General features: G+C 32.6%; 1 protein-coding gene across 1 annotated transcript; it reads left to right on the forward strand.

The window, feature by feature from the left end:
* Positions 1–14,780: 14,780 nt before the first annotated feature.
* LOC112749159 (guanylate kinase 3, chloroplastic-like) lies at positions 14,781–19,024 on the forward strand. The gene is made up of 2 exons (XM_072218257.1): positions 14,781–14,847; positions 18,669–19,024. Exons 1-2 carry the CDS (start codon positions 14,781–14,783, stop codon positions 19,022–19,024), a joined length of 423 nt encoding a protein of 140 aa, XP_072074358.1.
* The last annotated feature ends 299 nt before the right edge of the window (positions 19,025–19,323 follow it).

Below are 19,323 nucleotides of genomic sequence, written 5' to 3' on the forward strand. Positions count from 1 at the left end.
ACAATTTAATTAATAAAAAATAATTTATTAAAGAGTATTTTAGTAAACAAAATTTAATGACAAAAAATAAAATTTTTGTTAAAGAATATTTTTGTAAAAAATAATTTATTTATTTTTCAAAAATGGATAAAATTAATATTAGTTAACACAAAAAATTTAAAATGGATTAAGGAGGAGGTTTCTTAAAAGTTATAAGGGAAGAAAATGTACATTTTATAAATAGAGGGGAGGAGAGTATCATTTTAGCATCTCTTAAAAGAGGGGAATGAAATTTTCTCTTTCTTTTAACCATATGGAGAGTGATGGAAAAAAAAAAAAAAAGAGAAAAATGGTGAGAACGGAAAAAGTGAGTACATGATAAGAATAGAAATTCAAAATCCATTAAAATTTGTTTTAAACTAAAGAATGTTTTTCTAAGAAACAGAAAAAAAATACAGAATGTATCCAAAATATAAGGATAAGAGGAAATTTCCAAAAATTAATTAAAGCAGAGATTTTTTACAATGTTTGTAGATAATATTCTACAATTGGTAAATTTATAATTGCTATAAAAAAATTTAATAAAGAAGAACAAGTTGTTAATGTATTTCTATAAAAAAAAAAAGAAAACAAGTGTATACTCCTCATAAATTTACTTTTGTTAGATACGCGATTGTCCCTGAACTTTTATTTCGTGGATAAATTTGTCTTTGAAAATCTAAAAATACAAAAACACCCCTTACTATTCAAAAAGCATGACAGATCGATCCTTCCGTACAAAATTCTCCTCCAGACATAACAGAGACAAGTGATGTGTCGCTTAGTTGGCGTTGTATCTGTCTATGTGGCGAGATGGGATTGTTGAGGAAGGTTTGTGTGTCCGTTGCGAAAAAAGTCTTGGACAAATAGATTCCTGTGACTTAAAACGACAACGTTTGAAAACATTGACTGTAGTTCTTGCGTTTAAACATAATTCCAAAGAAGCCCATATGAATCTCACACAATTACTTGATGCCCTAGCACACATATGTATGATCTTTTTCCTCAAAAAAAAAAAATAATAATAACCTTTGATCTTCTTCGGTTCTTCATTTTCGGTTAAGGTTGCACCAGTGAAGCTACGTTGGTGGAGTTAACGGTGTCGTCTATACTGGTAAGTACTTTTATTGTGAAAGTCATTGGGTTTGTGCTTTCGAACGTTATTTGCTATGCATGTTGTGGGTTGGAGTTTTTGTGCAATGTAGTTAGTGAGAGACATAGAAGATGGGTTATCTGGGTTTTAGGGCTTAGGTATTTCTCTGATTTGCTAATGTTTAGTACTGATCATGGTAGACAAGTTTGGTAAATTGGTCCCTATCTGAGTATTTTGTGCCAAACAATATTGCAGATGGATGATATTTTTGTAGTTTCTGTTTTTCATCACGGGGGGCTACTTCACAAGGGCCCTTACTGGTAAGTTAGTTTACCTACAGGGTAAAGTTGAGAGGTTTCCACTGATAGACTTGGATTTTGTAAATTTCGGTAATTTGATAACATTGTTCAAAGGACTGGAATATCAAGCATACAAGGAGGTATATTGGTATGATCCAAAGAGCAAGGATATAGAGTCAAGGTTGAATGTACTGAGGGGAGATGCAGAAATCAACCAGATGCGTCAAGCTAAAATGAAAAATAAAAATACTTATGAGTTCTATGTATTTTTTTTATCATCCTATTGATGACTCAGAGCTTGCAGATGGTGCTAGTAAGGAAAACGATGAGGTAGAGGAAGATGTCGTTTGTGTTGAAGTGGAGGAATTGGATCCGTCATCGACTGAGCATGATAGTTATGAGAGTTCAGAGGATGAGTTGTATACAGCTCCGCCTCTCGGTTATGAAAATAACAGCGAGAGTGGGAAAAATGGTGTCAGTAGGACTATATCTGGCAAAGGGAAGAGGAAACAAGTACCTGACTCCTCTAAGAGGTACACTCAGCCCAAAAAGCAACCCAAAAAATAAGCAAGACGTGTGTCTCAGAGAACAAGGTCTAATGCAAGAAAGAATGTGCCTGCACCTGAGCCCAAGACAGGTGGGCCTGCAAGACAGCTCAATAGGTCTAAGCCTGCAAGGGAGCCCAATAGAACTAGAGGAGCAAGGCCAGCACTAAGGCTGCGTTTGTTTACAGAGACAGGACACTGAGACAGAGACACAGAGACACAAAATTGTGTTTGACAGAGGAGACATGGACAGAGACAGTGTGTCCAGAGACACTGAATTAGTGTATTTTGTGTCCATCCTGACAGGAAGGACACGGAGACACTAACAAGAGACACAACTTATTTTTTATTTTTTATTTTTTATTTTTGTTAATTTTTCATAATTATATATTTTGTTATTATATTTTTCATTTCAAATTTTTTGAATGGAAAAAAATGAAAATAAATTGGATTTTCATAATTTGTTCTAGTTTATCACCAAACATAATACAAGAACACAACATTTTGTGTCTCTGTCCATCAGTGTCTTGTCCTATCCTGCTCTCAGTGTCTTGTCCTGTCCTGTTCTCGAAAACAAACACAGCCTAATTGACTATATCAGTGATGTAGACACAGATGATGATGATATTATCTGGGAGTATGAGTCTGAGGAGCTGCATACACCCGTTTCTTCTAAGGATGAGGAAAAAAAATTCATTGGCCTGAGTTCAATGACCAATATAGTTTCGGAGAAGGAAGATTTGAGCTTGGAACAAGATTTGCAACAATTGAGAGGTTCAAAGAGGTTGTGAAAGATACCTTTATTGTTGAAGGCAGGGAGTTAGTTTGGATCAAGAATGACAGAGAAAGAGTGAGGGTTGGGTACAAGGATGAAGAGTGTCTTTGGATTACCCACTTGTATTACAATAGGCAATTACAATGCTTCCAAGTCAATACTTATAGAAATGAGCACACTTGTGCTAGGGACTTTGGAAGCAATGCAGCTGATCAACACTGGATCAGCAAAAAGGTGGAGAAAAAGATGCTAACACACTCGCATATGACCACTCATGAAGCTATTGATTTTCTGAGAGAAGACTTTGACCTTACTGCACATCTAAGGTTGGTGTATAGAGCTGTAAAGGAGGCAAGAGAGAGGATGATGGGTAATGAAAGAGAACAATATGGAAAATTGAGAAACTACTTATTAGAGATACACATAAGTAATCCTGGGTCTTCTGCATTGCTAGACCTAACTCCTCAACCTCAAGCACCCCCTACGTTTGACAAGTTGTATGTTTGTTTTGAGGTCTGCAAACTGGGATTTAAGAGTGGTTGCAGACCAGTGATCCACCTAGATGAAGCATTTCTTAAAACCTACCATGGGGGACAACTACTTTCGATCATTGCACAGGATGCTAACAATCAGTTCTACGTGGTTGCATATGCAGTTGCAAGATCTAAATATAAAGAATCATGTAAGTGGTTCCTAACACTCTTGCAAGAGGATATTGGTGATGTGAGCAACCACGGTTGGAATTTTATGTCGGATCAACAGAAAGTTGGTTTCCTTTTTGTCAATCCTTATTTGTTGTGTCAGTCATTCAGTGGATTAAAGTTGTTTGTAAACTTGGATTAATTCATTCATTGTTATTAGGGCCTGCTACTGATGCGTGAGCATCTTTTCTATTTTTTTCTAGTAAATTTGCACGTAATTTGTTGAGTTTAATTAAGAATTAATTATATTTTAGCCACTATGGATGCTATTTTGAGTTTTGTGCAATACTGTTTATTTTAGGTAGCATTCGGCTGGATTTGATGGAGTTTCTGCAGCACAAGAATCAAAGGAGATGGCAGCGAGGAGCGAGCGTACGCGTGACTGACGCGTACGCGTGATTTGAAGATTTGCAAAGCAATGCGTCCGCGTGACCGACGCGTCCGCGTGACTCACGAAAAAGACCATTGACGCGTGCGTGTGACCGACGCGTATGCGTGACATGCGCAACGTGCAAAAAACGCAGAAAGACGCTAGGGGTGATTTCTGGGCTGTTTTGACCCAGTTTCCAGCCCAGAAAACACATATTAGAAGCTGTAGAATGGACAAATCAAGTGGTCCCCACCCATCAGCTGAAGACTTGTTAATTAATTCGAATTTAAATTCAAATTTGATTTTTAAATAGGAAAAGATATTATTTTAATTTTAATTTTAGAAATTTGATTTTTAAATTATTAGGATTAGTTATAAAAGGAGATTCAGATATCCCAGACTACAAAAATACAAATTTTTATTAGAATCCTTATTTTCTACTCTGAACCATGAGCAACTAATCCTCCATTGTTAAGGTTAGGAGCTCTGTCTATTTCTATGGATTAATTTTATTGCTTTTTCTATTTTAATTTATGCATGGATTTATAATTTAAGAATTATTTTCGCTCTTTATCTTATGAATTTGGGTGGAACGGAAGTATGACTTTCTTTTTATTTGAGTTCTTGTATAACTTGGAAAAGCTCTTTACTTGAACAACAGCTTGAAAACATATTCTCCTAAATTTTAATTATCTGGATTTAACGGGATACGTGACATATAATCCTTTTATTTTTGGGTAATTAGAGTTTTTGTGGCATATAAACTGGAATTTGATCATGTAGCTTCTAATTGGAATTAATTGATCAAGGAATTGGAATGAATTTTAGAGGAGACTAGAAATGTCTAAGGAATTAGGGTCTAGTTACATATAGTTTGCCATAAATTAAATCCTACATGATTAAAATAGTTAGTAAGAAAAATTAATCCGAAAAAATAGATAACTCTGAAACCTTAACTGCTTTCTCAATATTTTATTCCTCACATATTCACCTGCCTGTCTTCAAACTCTTCTTTATTGTTTAATGCTTTTGAACTTCCAAACACTATTTTCTGTTTGTTTAACTAAGCCTATCAAACACTATTGTTGCTTAATCCATCAATCCTCGTGGGATCGACCCTTACTCACGTAAGGTATTACTTGGTACGACCTGGTGCACTTGCCGGTAAGTTTGTGGGTTATAAATACCGCACCAGCTACCTGCACTGAAAGAGGTAATACCTAATGCACATGTCAGAAACTGTGTGATGCATATGTGGGAGAATTTCATAAACCGATTCAAGGATTTATATATAAGAGAAATAGTGTGGAACTGTGCCAGATGCACCACCATCTCTGAATTCAAGTCAACAATGGAAAGACTGAAAGAAGTGAACAAGGATGCTTGGACCTACCTCATGAAATTTGATCCTGCTACCTGGGTTAGAGCATACTTTAGCCATGGTCCCAAAGTCGACAACCTAACAAACAACATGTGCGAGTCGTTTAACGCAAAAGTGTTGAATTATAGATGCAAGTCGATACTTACAATGTGCGAGGAATTACGGTGCTATGTGATGCGATGAATGGTGCAACACAAGAAACTGCTGGGGATTCATGAGGGGAACTCGTGCCAGTGCAGGAGAAAATGCTGAAGAGGCTCATCAAACCAAGTAACAAATGGACAGCGGAGTGGATTGGTGATAACGAGCACAAATGTTTTGAAGTCACGTACAAGGACTCCAAAGTTAATGTGGATTTGATCAAGCATAGCTGCTCGTGTAACAGATGGCAACTCAATGGTCAGTCAAAGCCTGAAGTTTTAATCATGCTGTGAATCTCAATTTCAAACATGCTGTGAATTTTAATCATGCTATGAATTTCAATTTTAATCTGGCTGTGAATTTCAATTTTAATCATATTGTGAATTTCAATTTCATACATGCTATGAATTTTAATCATACTTATGCCATTTTATTGTTGTCATACTGTTGTCTTGTTGTGAAGGGATATTGTATATTCATGCTATAGCTGCAGTAAGAAAAAGACATGATAATCTTGATGATTATGTGCATCCATGACTATGTATGGAGTCTATTAGAAAGACATACGAATACTTCATCCAGCCAGTTACTAGTGAGGAATACTAGACAAGGTCTGAGTATACTAAACCTGCTCCACCTGTTTTAAAAAAACCAATTCAATATCCCAAGGTGCATAACAGACAAAAAGACCCAGCTGAGGCTGTTATTGATTGTGATAAGTTAAAGAGGAGTTTCTTTGTCATGTGTAGCAAGTGTGGTGAGAGGGCACACAACTACAAGACGTGCAAAGGGGAACCATCCAACCCAAACTGGAAGCCAAAGATGAAAAAGCCAAGGAAGAAGGCCAACGAATGCCTCTCACTTGTGGTGCTTCCATTTTCACAGTCAGCCCCCAAGAAGAGGTAGTACTTAGTTACTCAGGGATGTAACTGTCCCCCCGATAATAAATTCAGGGGTTTAGTTATCTATCTTAAAATTACTTAGGGTTTTATCTGTCTCCTTTTTAATTCAGGTAGTACTTAGTTACTCAAGGATGTAACTGTCCCCTTGGTAATAAATTCAGGAGTTTAGTTGTCTATTTTAAAATTACTTAGGTTCTATCTGTCTCCTTTTTAATTCATTTGGGTTTCAAATGTCTTATTTTATAATATGCTTCATTGAGACTGTTAACACTAAATGGTATTTCAGACTGTGGAGCAAAGTCACCCTGCTGCAACCAACCCTCTTCATGCTGAACAAAATTTCACAGACCATTCATTTGCTAATGAGGTATCCTCTCATGGACTTTGGTGGACTTTTCTTGTTGTTTTTGATGCATTCATAATTCTTTCAACCTTGCTGCAGGGTAATCCGAATACAAACACTGCCCCTGCCCCGATGTCTGAGCAAGAATCTGGACCCTCAGTAGCAGTGGATGCGACACCATCAAGGCCTCCGAAAGCACCATTTAGGCCTCCAGCCCATTCTTCATCACGCCTTGCTCCTAGGCCTTTAGACCTAAGCAAACCATTAGGAGGAACCCTGTGGCAAACAAACCCTCTCTACCTGTACCACCTCCCCAGCCTGAACAACATCTGCCCTCTCCATAACAACCAACTACATCAGGAGCCTCTCTATAGACTTTGACAGCCCTCAACGGCTGTTTAAGTTCATTCCCACTCCAGAACTAAACAAGCCTAGTAGTTAACCCTACATGTTTAGACTACAGTTATGACATCAACATCTTCTTTAAAAATACTGTGATTTACAAAGCAACTCTTTTTGAAAATAATGTGATTGTATAGCTTGCAGGCTTAAGTTATGCCTTATTTTGGCAGTAGGCATGTTTAGACTTCTTTGATCACATTAACATCTCTTTCATGAGATTAATATATGCTTTACTTGTCTAATCAAATCTCTACAAATTATGCCATTAACTTGCTTAGGGCAATAGCTTCATACACATTTTTTCAGTACTTTGCTGGATATAGCATCGTTTAATACAACACTTTTTTTCGAAAAGCATACAACTCTTGAGAACTCATCCCAAATCTCATTACAGCATTTTTTCTGACCTACTTTTCCATTTTTCAGCCAATTTTGGCAATAACAGAAGCAAAAATTACACTAACCACTACAAAAATAACCAAATACACATTAACATTTTTCCTCCTCTCTAGATGCAACAGCTTCTTCTCCAAATCAGTTAGTCTCTGTTCCACTACCTTCTTCCTAAGATACATTTTCAGATCATCAACCTCGTTCTCAGTCATAAACTTTTCAAGAACTCTTATTGTTGAAACATGGTCATCCAGCCATAAGAAGAACTTGCAATGACTGAAATTTTTCAACCGCATGTTTATCATTCCAAAATAAAAATCACATAAACAAGCTTGTATAATCAAACTCACTAAAACAAAATCACCAACTTACCTTAAAGAATGGACATCCAAAGAACAATCTATTCGGGTTCGTCGTCGTCCTCGATTTGTATAATATGGCATACACTCCACATTTACACGTCAGAACAATCTCGTCTTTCTCCTCTGCAGCTTCCACACATTTAACGGTAGACGGCAGTGGAACACGTTGGGTGCTGGATGAAGCTCCGTCGCTGGCCATTGAACACTGCACAATACCACCACTCTCAACCTCTCATAGAAATGACAGCAGAAATGGCGACTGGATCCATTTGAAGACTTAGGGCACATCAGCAAAACGACATCGTCTTTCCATCCAGGGACGCATTTGTCCCTAACATCAATCCACCTTTACACCTGTACACTGTTACGGTGGTGGTCACCCATACAACGCCAACTAAGCGACACATCACCTGTCTCCGTTACGTCTAGTGGAGCATTTTGCACAGAAGGATCGATCCGTCATGCGTTTTGAATAGTAAGGGATATTTTTATATTTTTAGATCTTCAAGGACGAATTTGTCCACAAAATAAAAGTTCAGAGATTAATTTGTCCTTTTCTCTAAAAAAATTTGTTATAGTGTCAACCCTCATAATTACCATATAAAGGAAGAACAAAATACTTGAAAAAAAGGAGGAGAATAGATGTGCGAATAATGAAAAATCTTTAAAGAGACCTTCATATGTTCTGGTTATGCAAAATATGATTATAAAGTGGTTGAGAAATATAAAAATCGAGAACTAATGATATTAAATATTCAAGATAGTGTAGAATCAAGTATGATGGAGAAGTTGCAGAGAAGTATTATTGGCAAGTCAGTTTATTTTCATAAATGAGGATGACAGTATTTCTTGCTTATTTAAGGATTGGTATATCTTGTATGATGTAAAAATGATAGATCCATTTAATAGTTCTTTATTTACAATTCAATTGTAAATATGGAGGAGACTCTTCAACCATCTTTCTTGTTGAATTAATTTGGAGAAAAAGAGAGATAGTTAGAGAATGAATTATATAGAATAAGAAGGGTGTTAATTGAGATTAACGCTATGCCACTACATGTATGGAGTGAGAAAAATTTTGTAAAGTTGTGATGGTTTGGGATACTCTTATAAACTAGGACAAAAATTCTTTTCTAGATTAAAATTTTAAACCATAAGTGTTATGATGGAAATTATATAGGACCACTAATACAAGATAAAGTTCAGTTAGAAGTAAATGAATCAAAATATGAGTTATTTCTTAAAGAGAGGTGTGGTAATTTTCTAGTTGTTGATGACAACATTGTGAGAGAAAAAAAATAGACAAGAGAATGAATATGAAAATAAAAGACCTTTGAGAAGTAACAGCCAGAAATCGAATAGTCATGCCAAAGAGTTGGAGAAAAAAGATAACGAAGGAAGAAAGAGAAACAACATAATAAAGAAGTGGGCGCAGTTTTAGTTTATGATATGTTGATAGTCTCGTCTCGAGGAGAAGTCATATAGAATGATAGGTGTGAACTTCTAGATATACAAGATATGAAACTAAAAAATAGTATTCATAATTCAATTTTAACTAAAGACTTAGAAGATGATAGATATATAGATGAAATGATACAAGAAACCCAAATAAAATTTATTAGTGGCACAAGCTAAGGAGTAGTCCAAAAATAGATTGTAGTGGATCATAAAATAGATGATGATGAATCAGCATATACTCTTTTCTATCCACCAGGTTTTGAAAAAGCTATTAAAAATGAAAGTTTTTATAATGGGTCGGATAAGAGTAACAAAGCCAATAAGGGTAGGGTTAAATGCCGCAGACGCGGAGGAGGGGGGAGTCGAGGTCAATGAGACTTAAAAAAAGATTGAGAGTAGAAATTGATGCTAAAAAATGCTTGAAGAATAAGAGAACAAAGATAAATAGTTCTAGGAATAATAAAAAAAAAAACATAAAAAAATTTTAGCAAAAGAGAAGCATGATGGTTGCTAACTAAAAAAAAGTGAGACTAGCTTGGGGCGAAACCATAATAACGAAAGAAAAGATATAGGGGCTAAGATGAAGTTATCCAAACTTAGAAAATAGAAACTCAATTGAAGCTGAGTTATAGTGATAATGAAGCAGCAATAGTGTATTTTAGAAAAGAACTAGCTAAAACTGAAAAGATTGATGAAATATCTATTAGAACAAGAGAAAAAAGACTAATTGAAGCCAATAAAAAGGCATTAGCTAAAGATTTTATTTACATGAAAAATAAAGAGGCTCTTGCAAAAAAAAATCTTTATATAAGATTATTATTAGTTTAATTTGATTGGTGTATGTGTGAGAGATTAGAGATTATGTCCTTCTAATTTATTTTTTTGTGTTTCACCTATTATTCGTGAAGATTTTTAAGCCAAAACCTTCTCCCCCTCTTAATTTGAGTGATCAAGTCTTTTATCTTAAATTATCAAAAAAAAAATTTATTTATACTTTTTTTAAAATATAAACTAATAACTTTTATTTAGGTAATAAAAAAATTGTATACTTGAGTGTTTTAATTTTAAAAGTTAAAAATATATTAAAAAGTAGAAATACTTTTAAATTATTGCAAAAATACTTTCTAAAATTCACATATATTTTTAAAATTAAAAAATAACATAATTTATAAAATTTGACTAAAAAATCAATTATTTATCAACTAATTAAAATTTTAAAAAAAATATATTTATCTCAAAATTCACACTTTTACCTATGGTCCCTCTTTTCTCTCTTCTTCTCTACTAAAATCACATACTAAAAAGAATGTTTAAACCTTTAAAATTAATACCCTAAACCTAACAAACATAAAACAAAATTCTTAGAGCATTCAAATAAACATTCGAAACTTAATACTAGAAGAGTAGAAATACATCTAGAATCACAATAAAAGTAATATTTAAAAATGAGATACCACAAAATGTAGTTTCAAAATTTTTAAAATAAAGTAAAATTGGGAGAAAACAAAATACAAAATAAACAAGTATATTCGAAAGATGACATAATTTTTATAAATCAATCACTAATTCAATTTATGTTAGGTTAAATATTTACAAATTATAAAAATATTTAGTAACCAAAATAAATTAATAAAAAATAAATAATAAATTATTTTATTTAATAGTTATTAATTATGACATAATTAATAAATATTAAATAAAATAAGTTTTGATTTTTTTTCATCCTAGTATTACCGAAAAGTAAAAATCCTAAACCCAACACACATGCAATTATTCCCAAATCACCCAAACAGATATTTGAAACGTAAAACTAAAAGAATATCCAAAAATCCATTAAAAAAAAGTTTCGAAAGTAGAATATCTGTATTAGAATATTTAAAACTAAAATTCTGTCATTTTTATTTAAGTTAGGTTAAACATATAAATTAAAAATCCATAAATTTAACGTATATCTAGAATGAATTTGTTTACATGTATTGAATATTGAGATACAAAATTATATTTAATAAATAAAATATAGATCGAAATATTATATCTAAAAATATAATATTTTTATTATTTCTACTAAATTTTTATCATTATATTTTAATTCTTATAATTTTTTCTAAATTTTTGTTTGAAAAAATTAAAAATAAATTAAATTTTTATTATTTATTTTAATTTATCACTAAATAAAATATTTAATTTTTATTATAGTTGTAAAAATCGGACTGGACCGATCAGTTCGACCAAAAAACCAATAAACAGAACTCTCAACCGATCCGGTCTAATTTTCGAATCGTTTAAGGATAAAAACCGATCAAAGTCAGTAAGAACCAGTCAAAATCGGTAAAAATTGCTCAAAATCGATAAAAATCGGTTTAATCGAACCGCTAAAAAAAATTCTAAAATTAATAAAAATATGATTTGAACTTGAATCTTCTTTGTACCTACATGCTCTTCTTGTCAATAAAATATGATGTTTTTTATTATTTTACATACTAATTATTAATTATATAGTAAAAATGTACTATAATTTTTTTAGATATTATTTTAATTTTATACTCACTTATATTTAAATTAATTATATTTTTTATTATTCATAATTATTAATATAAATTAAATAGAAAATCAAATATTTTTATTAATTATAATATAATTATTTTTTATGATTATATAATATTTATTAATATTATTTTTTAATAAATATATATAGTATATAACAATATAATAATTACAAAATAATTAGTGAGTTATTAAAATAAAAAATATTTATTATGAAAAATATTAAAACTTTATATACTTATTTAATAATAATCATATTATAATTTATTGAAATTTGATTATTTTAAAATATTAATAAAAATATATATATTTTAAATTTTAATTTTAGATTTTTGATTATTTTATATTTTTTATTTATGTAAAATCGATTTTATCGGTTTAACTAATAACTTATCAGTTAAATTAATAAACTAGTAAATTAATAGTTTAACCATTTTAATTTTCGATTTAATTCTGACCACTATAATTTTTATATTTTATTATTAGTATTCAATCTTATTCTATTTTCGAAACCAAAATGCTCACAGTAAAAACAGGTAGGCAGCAACATGGTTGACTAAAATGAAACAAATTAAATGATGATAAATATGATTTACGTAAATAAAATAATTGGGAAGAAAGTTTATGCAAATACAATTTTACAAATTATCAGATGCAATTGCAACATTTCAATTTGTATGTAATTCGTTACACCCTGCTGTAAATTTTATTAACACGTAAACCACTACATTTTGTCGCAGATTATGAAGAAGTTGGCTTACTATATAAACCGCGAGAGTTTCTTCACATTGTGGTTGCTTGAAAAATGCCTATGTGTGTGTTTTGCAAAGGCGTTAGAGAAAAGAGAAGTGATTCCACCTCTGAACGCATGTTCAGAAGTGAAGTTAAAATTTGTTACTTCTGCGTTCATGTTCATAAACCGCTACAAGGCTCTTGGTGTTTCCAAACGTAAACCGCTGCATCCTGCCGTAGTTTACGTGTTAATGGAATTCGCGATAGGATGTAGCGGATTACATACAAATTGAAATGTTGCAATTACGTCTGATAATTTGTAAAGTTATATTTACGTAAGTTTTCTTCTTAATTGTTTTATTTGCGTAAATTGCCCAAATAATTATATTCAAAAGCGTGTTGTTAATTATTGTTGTTATGTGGGTCGGCCAAATTCACTGCTTGGAATATGAGAGCATTAGCATAACCGTACATTTTTTTTTTCGGTTTTTCATGCCATCTTTGAATTTGGTAGTATAAGGATTAATTTGTTGTATTATTAAATTTTAGAGTTAAGGACAAATTGGTCCCTAACTTTTTTTTCTCGGACATTTTCGTCCCCAAGGATTGAAAAATACATTTATGTTCTTGACCCTTCTAAAATGCGGACAAATTTACCCCTCCGTTAAAGTGACTCCGTTGGACTCAACGGAAAACGCTGATGTGGCTCCCGTGGCGCTGACCTGGCCGTTACGGGAACACACGTGGCATGTAACTTTTTAAAACAGGACATATTAGTCCTCTCACACCAAAACGTGTAGCTTTTCAAAACAGGACATATTAGTGCTCTCACCCCAAAACGACGCCGTTTCACCCAAATCCCCAATCTTTCACATTTATGAGCCAGCTTTGTTTTTGCCTCATTAGCTTCTTTCTCCAATCGAACAAGCCGAGTCCTATACTCCCCAGCCTTCTCTGCTTCAACTTTGGCAATTTGCATCTCTTTTTCTGCAGTTCTACTCTTCTTCGCTTCTATTGCCTTCAAAACTTCAGCTGCTTTCTTTCTCTCCTTCTCCAAGTTTTTCTTCTCCTTATCCGCCTTTTTCTTCTCTGCCTCCAGGAGCTCATTCAACCTACTGATTTCCTTTTCCTTATCAGCTATACAAGCTTGAAAATCAGGTTTCTGCCGAATCGCATCTAAAAGACACCCCTAGTACAAAAAAAATCCCATTTACTATGGATAGTGATGAAATATGGAAAAAAAAAGGAAAAACAATGAAGAAACTTACAGTCTTCATGTAGGTAAGCTATTCCTCGAGCAGCCCCAGCTCCAACCTTGACTCTGGTAGGCCAATTTAAAATTGGTTTGTTTTCGCCTGTAAAAGTTGTAAATTACTCATTAAGCTATAGATAAAATTTTACATAGGAAGGTACCCATTATTAACGTAAATATTAATGAATACATATGGGGAAGAATCTTGTATATCTACTTGCAAGCTGCACAATCATTAAATATATAATGCATAATTTTTTCAAGAATAATGTACCTAGCATAGAATACCAATGTTTCTCAAAAAATGGTATATATTATAGCAAAACTTTGCACAATTCAATTATTACTTACTTTATAAAGCTGCCTATGAACATATTCCATTCACAGAGTACCACTTTAAAAATAATATATACAACTAAAATTCAAACTTCTTTGGAACAAAATAAAGTCCAGCAAGAATTGATTATCACACTTAAAATCGTTGTAATAAGCTGAATTCGTAACCAAAGCTACATACTTCATTCTCTAAAGATATTCTAGCATTACATTCTTTAAGCTTCTCCTCAGCGTCTGCTTTGGCTCGTGCTCGTTCTTCTTCACATTCTGTAAAAAAAACAACATTGCAATGTTCACTAATTACAATTTAATCCAATTTGTTTAGTGAATCCACTCACATAAATTCTACTACATATGCATAAAATTTTTATTCAGATTCACTACTCACATCCCAAAGAAAAAGGCACAAAAATAAAAAATTGAAAATAAACAAATAAATAACTTCGGTTGAGCTTCACATTTTGAGCCTGAACTTCATTGATTTTGGTTTCTAGAAGCTTCATAGCTTGGCGAAGAGCGTTTTGTAATTCTTGAAGGTTCGAACACTTCTTCTTCCACTGCCACAGAGAAGGAAAATAACTAAATAAATAAATAAAGAACTCGGCTTTGAATGACAAATAAAGCGAAAAAGAGAAAAAGAGAGGGTTTTACCGCTTCACAGTGGGAGCAAGCAGTGGTGAAAACAGGTTCGAATAAGTGATCTGCAGAGAGAGCCATTTGCGGCCAAGAGGGAATGGAGAAATGTGAGATTCTTCAATCCATAGCAGAGATTCTACACCACCGTTCTCTTCGTCCTTGGGGTAAGCGAGGGAATGGAGAGGGAGGGGAGTAGAGTGTGTTAGGGTAAGCGAGGGAGTGGAGAGGGAGGGGATGGGGCAAGGAGAGGAGGGGCAGCGTAGGTGGTGGTGGAAGAGGGACTTAGGGGGCAGGAGGTGGTTGGGGTTGGAGGTGGCTGAGGATGGTGACCTACTTCACCGTTTTTGTGGAAGGATTAGGGCTCATAAATGTGAAAGATTGGGGATTTGGGTGAAACGATGCCGTTTTGGGGTGGGAGGACTAATATGTCCTGTTTTAAAAAGCTACACATTTTGGTGTGAGAGGACTAATATGTCCTGTTTTAAAAAGTTGTATGCCACGTGTGTTCCCGTAACGACCACGTCAGCGCCACGGGAGCCATGTCAGCATTTTCCGTTGAGTCCAACGGAGTCACTTCAACGGAGGGGTACATTTGTTCGTGTTTTGGAAGGGTCAGGGACATGAATGTATTTTACAATCCTTGGGGATGAAAATGTCCGCGAAAAAAAAAAAGTTAGGGACCTATTTGTCCTTTACTCTAAATTTTATTTAAAAATTTTTGGTTAGCTAATAGATTACTATATATATATATATATAAGATAAAATTTAAATTTTTAACACTTATTTAAGCAGATTAATAGACTAACTATTAAACTATTTCAACTTGGTTAACTATTATTTTTTGAGACAAAACACTATAATAAGTCAAGGAGAATGAAATTTTATACAAATCAGCTAAATGGAAAGCTGATTCATGAATCCACCAATACACATTACTATATAGTTCGAATCAGTATGTTTCGAACTAGAATTACTCACACACGCTGCACATAGTAATTCGAATTGGCCAGATTCGAATTACTCATGATTTAATTCTGCCCATTCTTTTATTAAAAAATTAATAATTTAAAAATTAAAAAATATATATATTTTATTTCATGCATTAAAAAAAAGCTAACAAAATATTTAATTACGAGACTTCTTTAAAATATTAATGAGTTATCAATTCGAATTTCATACAATACTCTTTTGTCCATTTTTAATAGCTCATGAATATTTTTTTATAAATTTTTTTAATAAATTTATTTAAATTATACCACAAAAAAATATTTTATTCTATACAAAATAATTTAAAAAATGGCCTAAAAGATGTTAGGAGTACTATAAAAATTTGTAATGTCCTAATGACTTAGGACATTAAAGAAATACTCTACATAGTCAATAATAATTTAGAAATTAAAAAAATATAGTCATAACCAATATTTACCTAAATTACTAGAATATTACAAACTTTTATAGTACTCCGAATATTTTTTAAACTATTTTTTTAAAAATTGTTTTGCATAGAATAAAGGACATTTTAAGCCATTTTAAGCCATTTTCTATGCAAAACAATTTAAAAAAATGGCTTAAAAAATATTAGGAGTACTATAAAAGTTTGTAATATTCTAGTAATTTAGGTAAATACTGGTTATAACTATATTTTTTTAATTTCTAAATTATTATTGACTATGTAGAGTATTTCTTTCATGTCCTAAGTCATTAGGACTTTACAAATTTTTATAGTACTCCTAACATCTTTTAAGCCATTTTTTAAAATTATTTTGTATAGAATAAAATTTTTTTATGGTATAATTTAAATAAATTTATTAAAAAAATTTCATGAGCTATTAAAAATGAGCAAAAGAGTATTGTATGATATTCGAATTGATAGCTCACTAATATTTTAAAAAAGTCTTGTAATTAAATATTTTGTTAGTTTTTTTTAATGCATGAAATAAAATATATATTTTTTTAATTTTAAATTATTAATTTTTTAATCAATTATTAATTTTTTAATAAAAAAATGGGCAAAATTAAATAATGAGTAATTCGAATCTGGCCCATTCGAATTACTATGTGCAGCGTGTGTAGTGTAATTCGAATCACCCTGATTCGAATTACTGTGGGTGTAATTCGAATCAGGTTTATTCGAATTATAGTGTGTCTGCGTGTGTGAGTAATTCTAATTCGAAACATACTGATTCGAACTATATAGTAATGTGTATTGGTGGATTCATAAATCAGTTTTCTATTTGGCTTATTTGTGTAAAATTTCGTTTTTCTTGATTTATTATAGTGTTTTACCCTATTTTTTTGGGTGGTATATACAAAGGGCAGCCGAACCATTTATTTCATTTTGATTTTTTTTTTTTGGTGATTTATTTTATTCTAATCTTATTGTTCCTTGTCAACTGTCTCACATGTGGTTCTTAGTTGTCTAAAAAAAGAGCTCAATTTCAAACACAGCATTCTGGATGAAGGACTCACAATGAAGAGAATAAAGACTAATATATAACGGAAGAAAAAGGTCACATGTAATTTTCACATTTGACTAGGATCCCGTATCACAAATGATTTTTCAACCTACAATAATCTCATCTTTCTTACTCACTATATTCTATTATCACAAATAATATACCAAAATTGCATTAAAAAAAGCAAGTTTTAATTAAAAAAAATCCAAAAATTAACAAAAATCTGAAATAGCCGTTTATCGAAAAGATCTACAATTTTTTGCAACTTTGGTAGGTAATTAATCAGGATTGCAGCTAATTAGTATATGAACAATAAAATAAGTTCAATAGAAAAATCTAAATCCACACATCTCTTTTTTTTTATTTTTTTTAGAGAGAATGTAAATTTTAAATCTAAAACTAAATAAAAAGAAACATCTAAAATTTAAAAGAAATATATCTAAAACCAAATGAAAAAAAATCAAAATCATTACAAAAAGAATATAAAAAATCTAATCGAAAAAAACATTCGATACGTAATAAAAAAATTTAAAACCTAACAAAAAAGAGATATCCAAAATTATTTTAAAAAATTCAAAATCTAATAAAATAAGACCTCCAAAATTATTGGAAAAAGAATATACGAAAACTAAGAAAAAAACATCTAAAACTATTTAAAAAATATCCAAAATCTAAAAAGAAGACACATATAAAAACATCCAAAACATATAAAAAAGGCACATCTAAAACCTAGAAAAAAGAAATATCCAAAACAAGTAAAAAGAATAACCCAAAACTTATAAGAAGAAGACCGCCGTGTTCACAGTAAGAGGACTTCGAGAGTGATGGCGTAGCGTCACGGCAAGAGAAGTTACACCGGGAGGCGGCGGGATAGATGATAGGGGATAGAGGAAGAGGCGCAGCTCTGCGACGAGAAGAGTTGGAAGAGGGCATAATAGACACTACAAACATTAATAGCAATTCACAACAATCACAGTAGCAATATGGCAAAGTAATATAAGTGTATGTACTCTATTGACAAATGAAGTACTCGATTGATTTATAAGGCAAGAATCAATAAAACAGTATACCAATACCACCCTAAGCTCAAAGGAGGTATGCATTATCAAATAGCAACATAATAGCTATCCGGGTAAATACCTTATTTGGTCCCTGACCTTTTTTCCAAAAGACAAAGCGCATTTTAATCATCCCGAAACCTCAACCAGTCCCCTATCTATCTATAAAGTTGTACAAATTGACTCCTGTTCCTGGTTGATAAATAGTGGCCCATATGACGTGTTCAGTGAGGTGCCAGGTATCAATATCAATTTGTTAAAAGGACTAAAAACCCCCTCACCAAAACTTAAAACCTAACTACCCTTGACTCTTGCTACGGCTACCTTCCTCTTCTTCCTTTCTTTCCCCTTCTCTGTTTTCCAACTCCCCCTCTACCCACAACTGCTTTGTTCGCCGACTGCATCCCCTTATGTTTTCACCGCTGCTGGTTGTCTTGCTCGATTTCTCCTCTGGTGTATGGTGACTATAAGGGCGTGCCGAAGTTGCAGATCATAGAGTTCATGATGAAGCTTATGATATTATTCTTAGGGTTGATATACAGGGTGTGCAGACGCTGAGAAAGGTGTTGGAAAAATCGGCAGTGTTTATTTTTCTGGTGGCAGAGAGTGAGGCAGCAATGGTGGAGAGGTTGATAGATCAAAACACGGAGACGGTGGACTTGCTACTTGTGAGGATAGCGACAGCGAAAAAGAAGGTGAAGTACATGAAGAATTTTGATTATTGTGCGGTGAATGCGCAGGGAAAGCTTGAGAATGTGGTGAAACTTGTAGAGTCTATTATTGATGCTAAGAAAGCTAGCGTTAGACAGAGGAGTGCTGTCATATAGGTATTATTACTTTTTACTAAGCAAATATGCAATGCTTGTTTTCTTGCTTGTGTTTTGTGTTACTAATATTGTGATTCCTATGTTATGTGAATTCCAGAATGCACCATAAAAATTTGTAGAGTTTGATCTATTGTGATTTGCTATGTTAGGGACTGGATTCTCTATAGTGAGCTCAATGAGTTGTTTGCACAGGTTGTAAAGGTGTATATATGATTGATTGATGGTGGTTATAAAGATGGCATAATGGAAGAAGAAAAAAAAAAAGAGGAGGAAGAGGAAAGGATGAGGAAGGAGAAAAG

The sequence above is a fragment of the Arachis hypogaea genome, chromosome 15, assembly GCF_003086295.3.
Source record: "Arachis hypogaea cultivar Tifrunner chromosome 15, arahy.Tifrunner.gnm2.J5K5, whole genome shotgun sequence".
Lineage (NCBI taxonomy): Eukaryota > Viridiplantae > Streptophyta > Magnoliopsida > Fabales > Fabaceae > Arachis > Arachis hypogaea.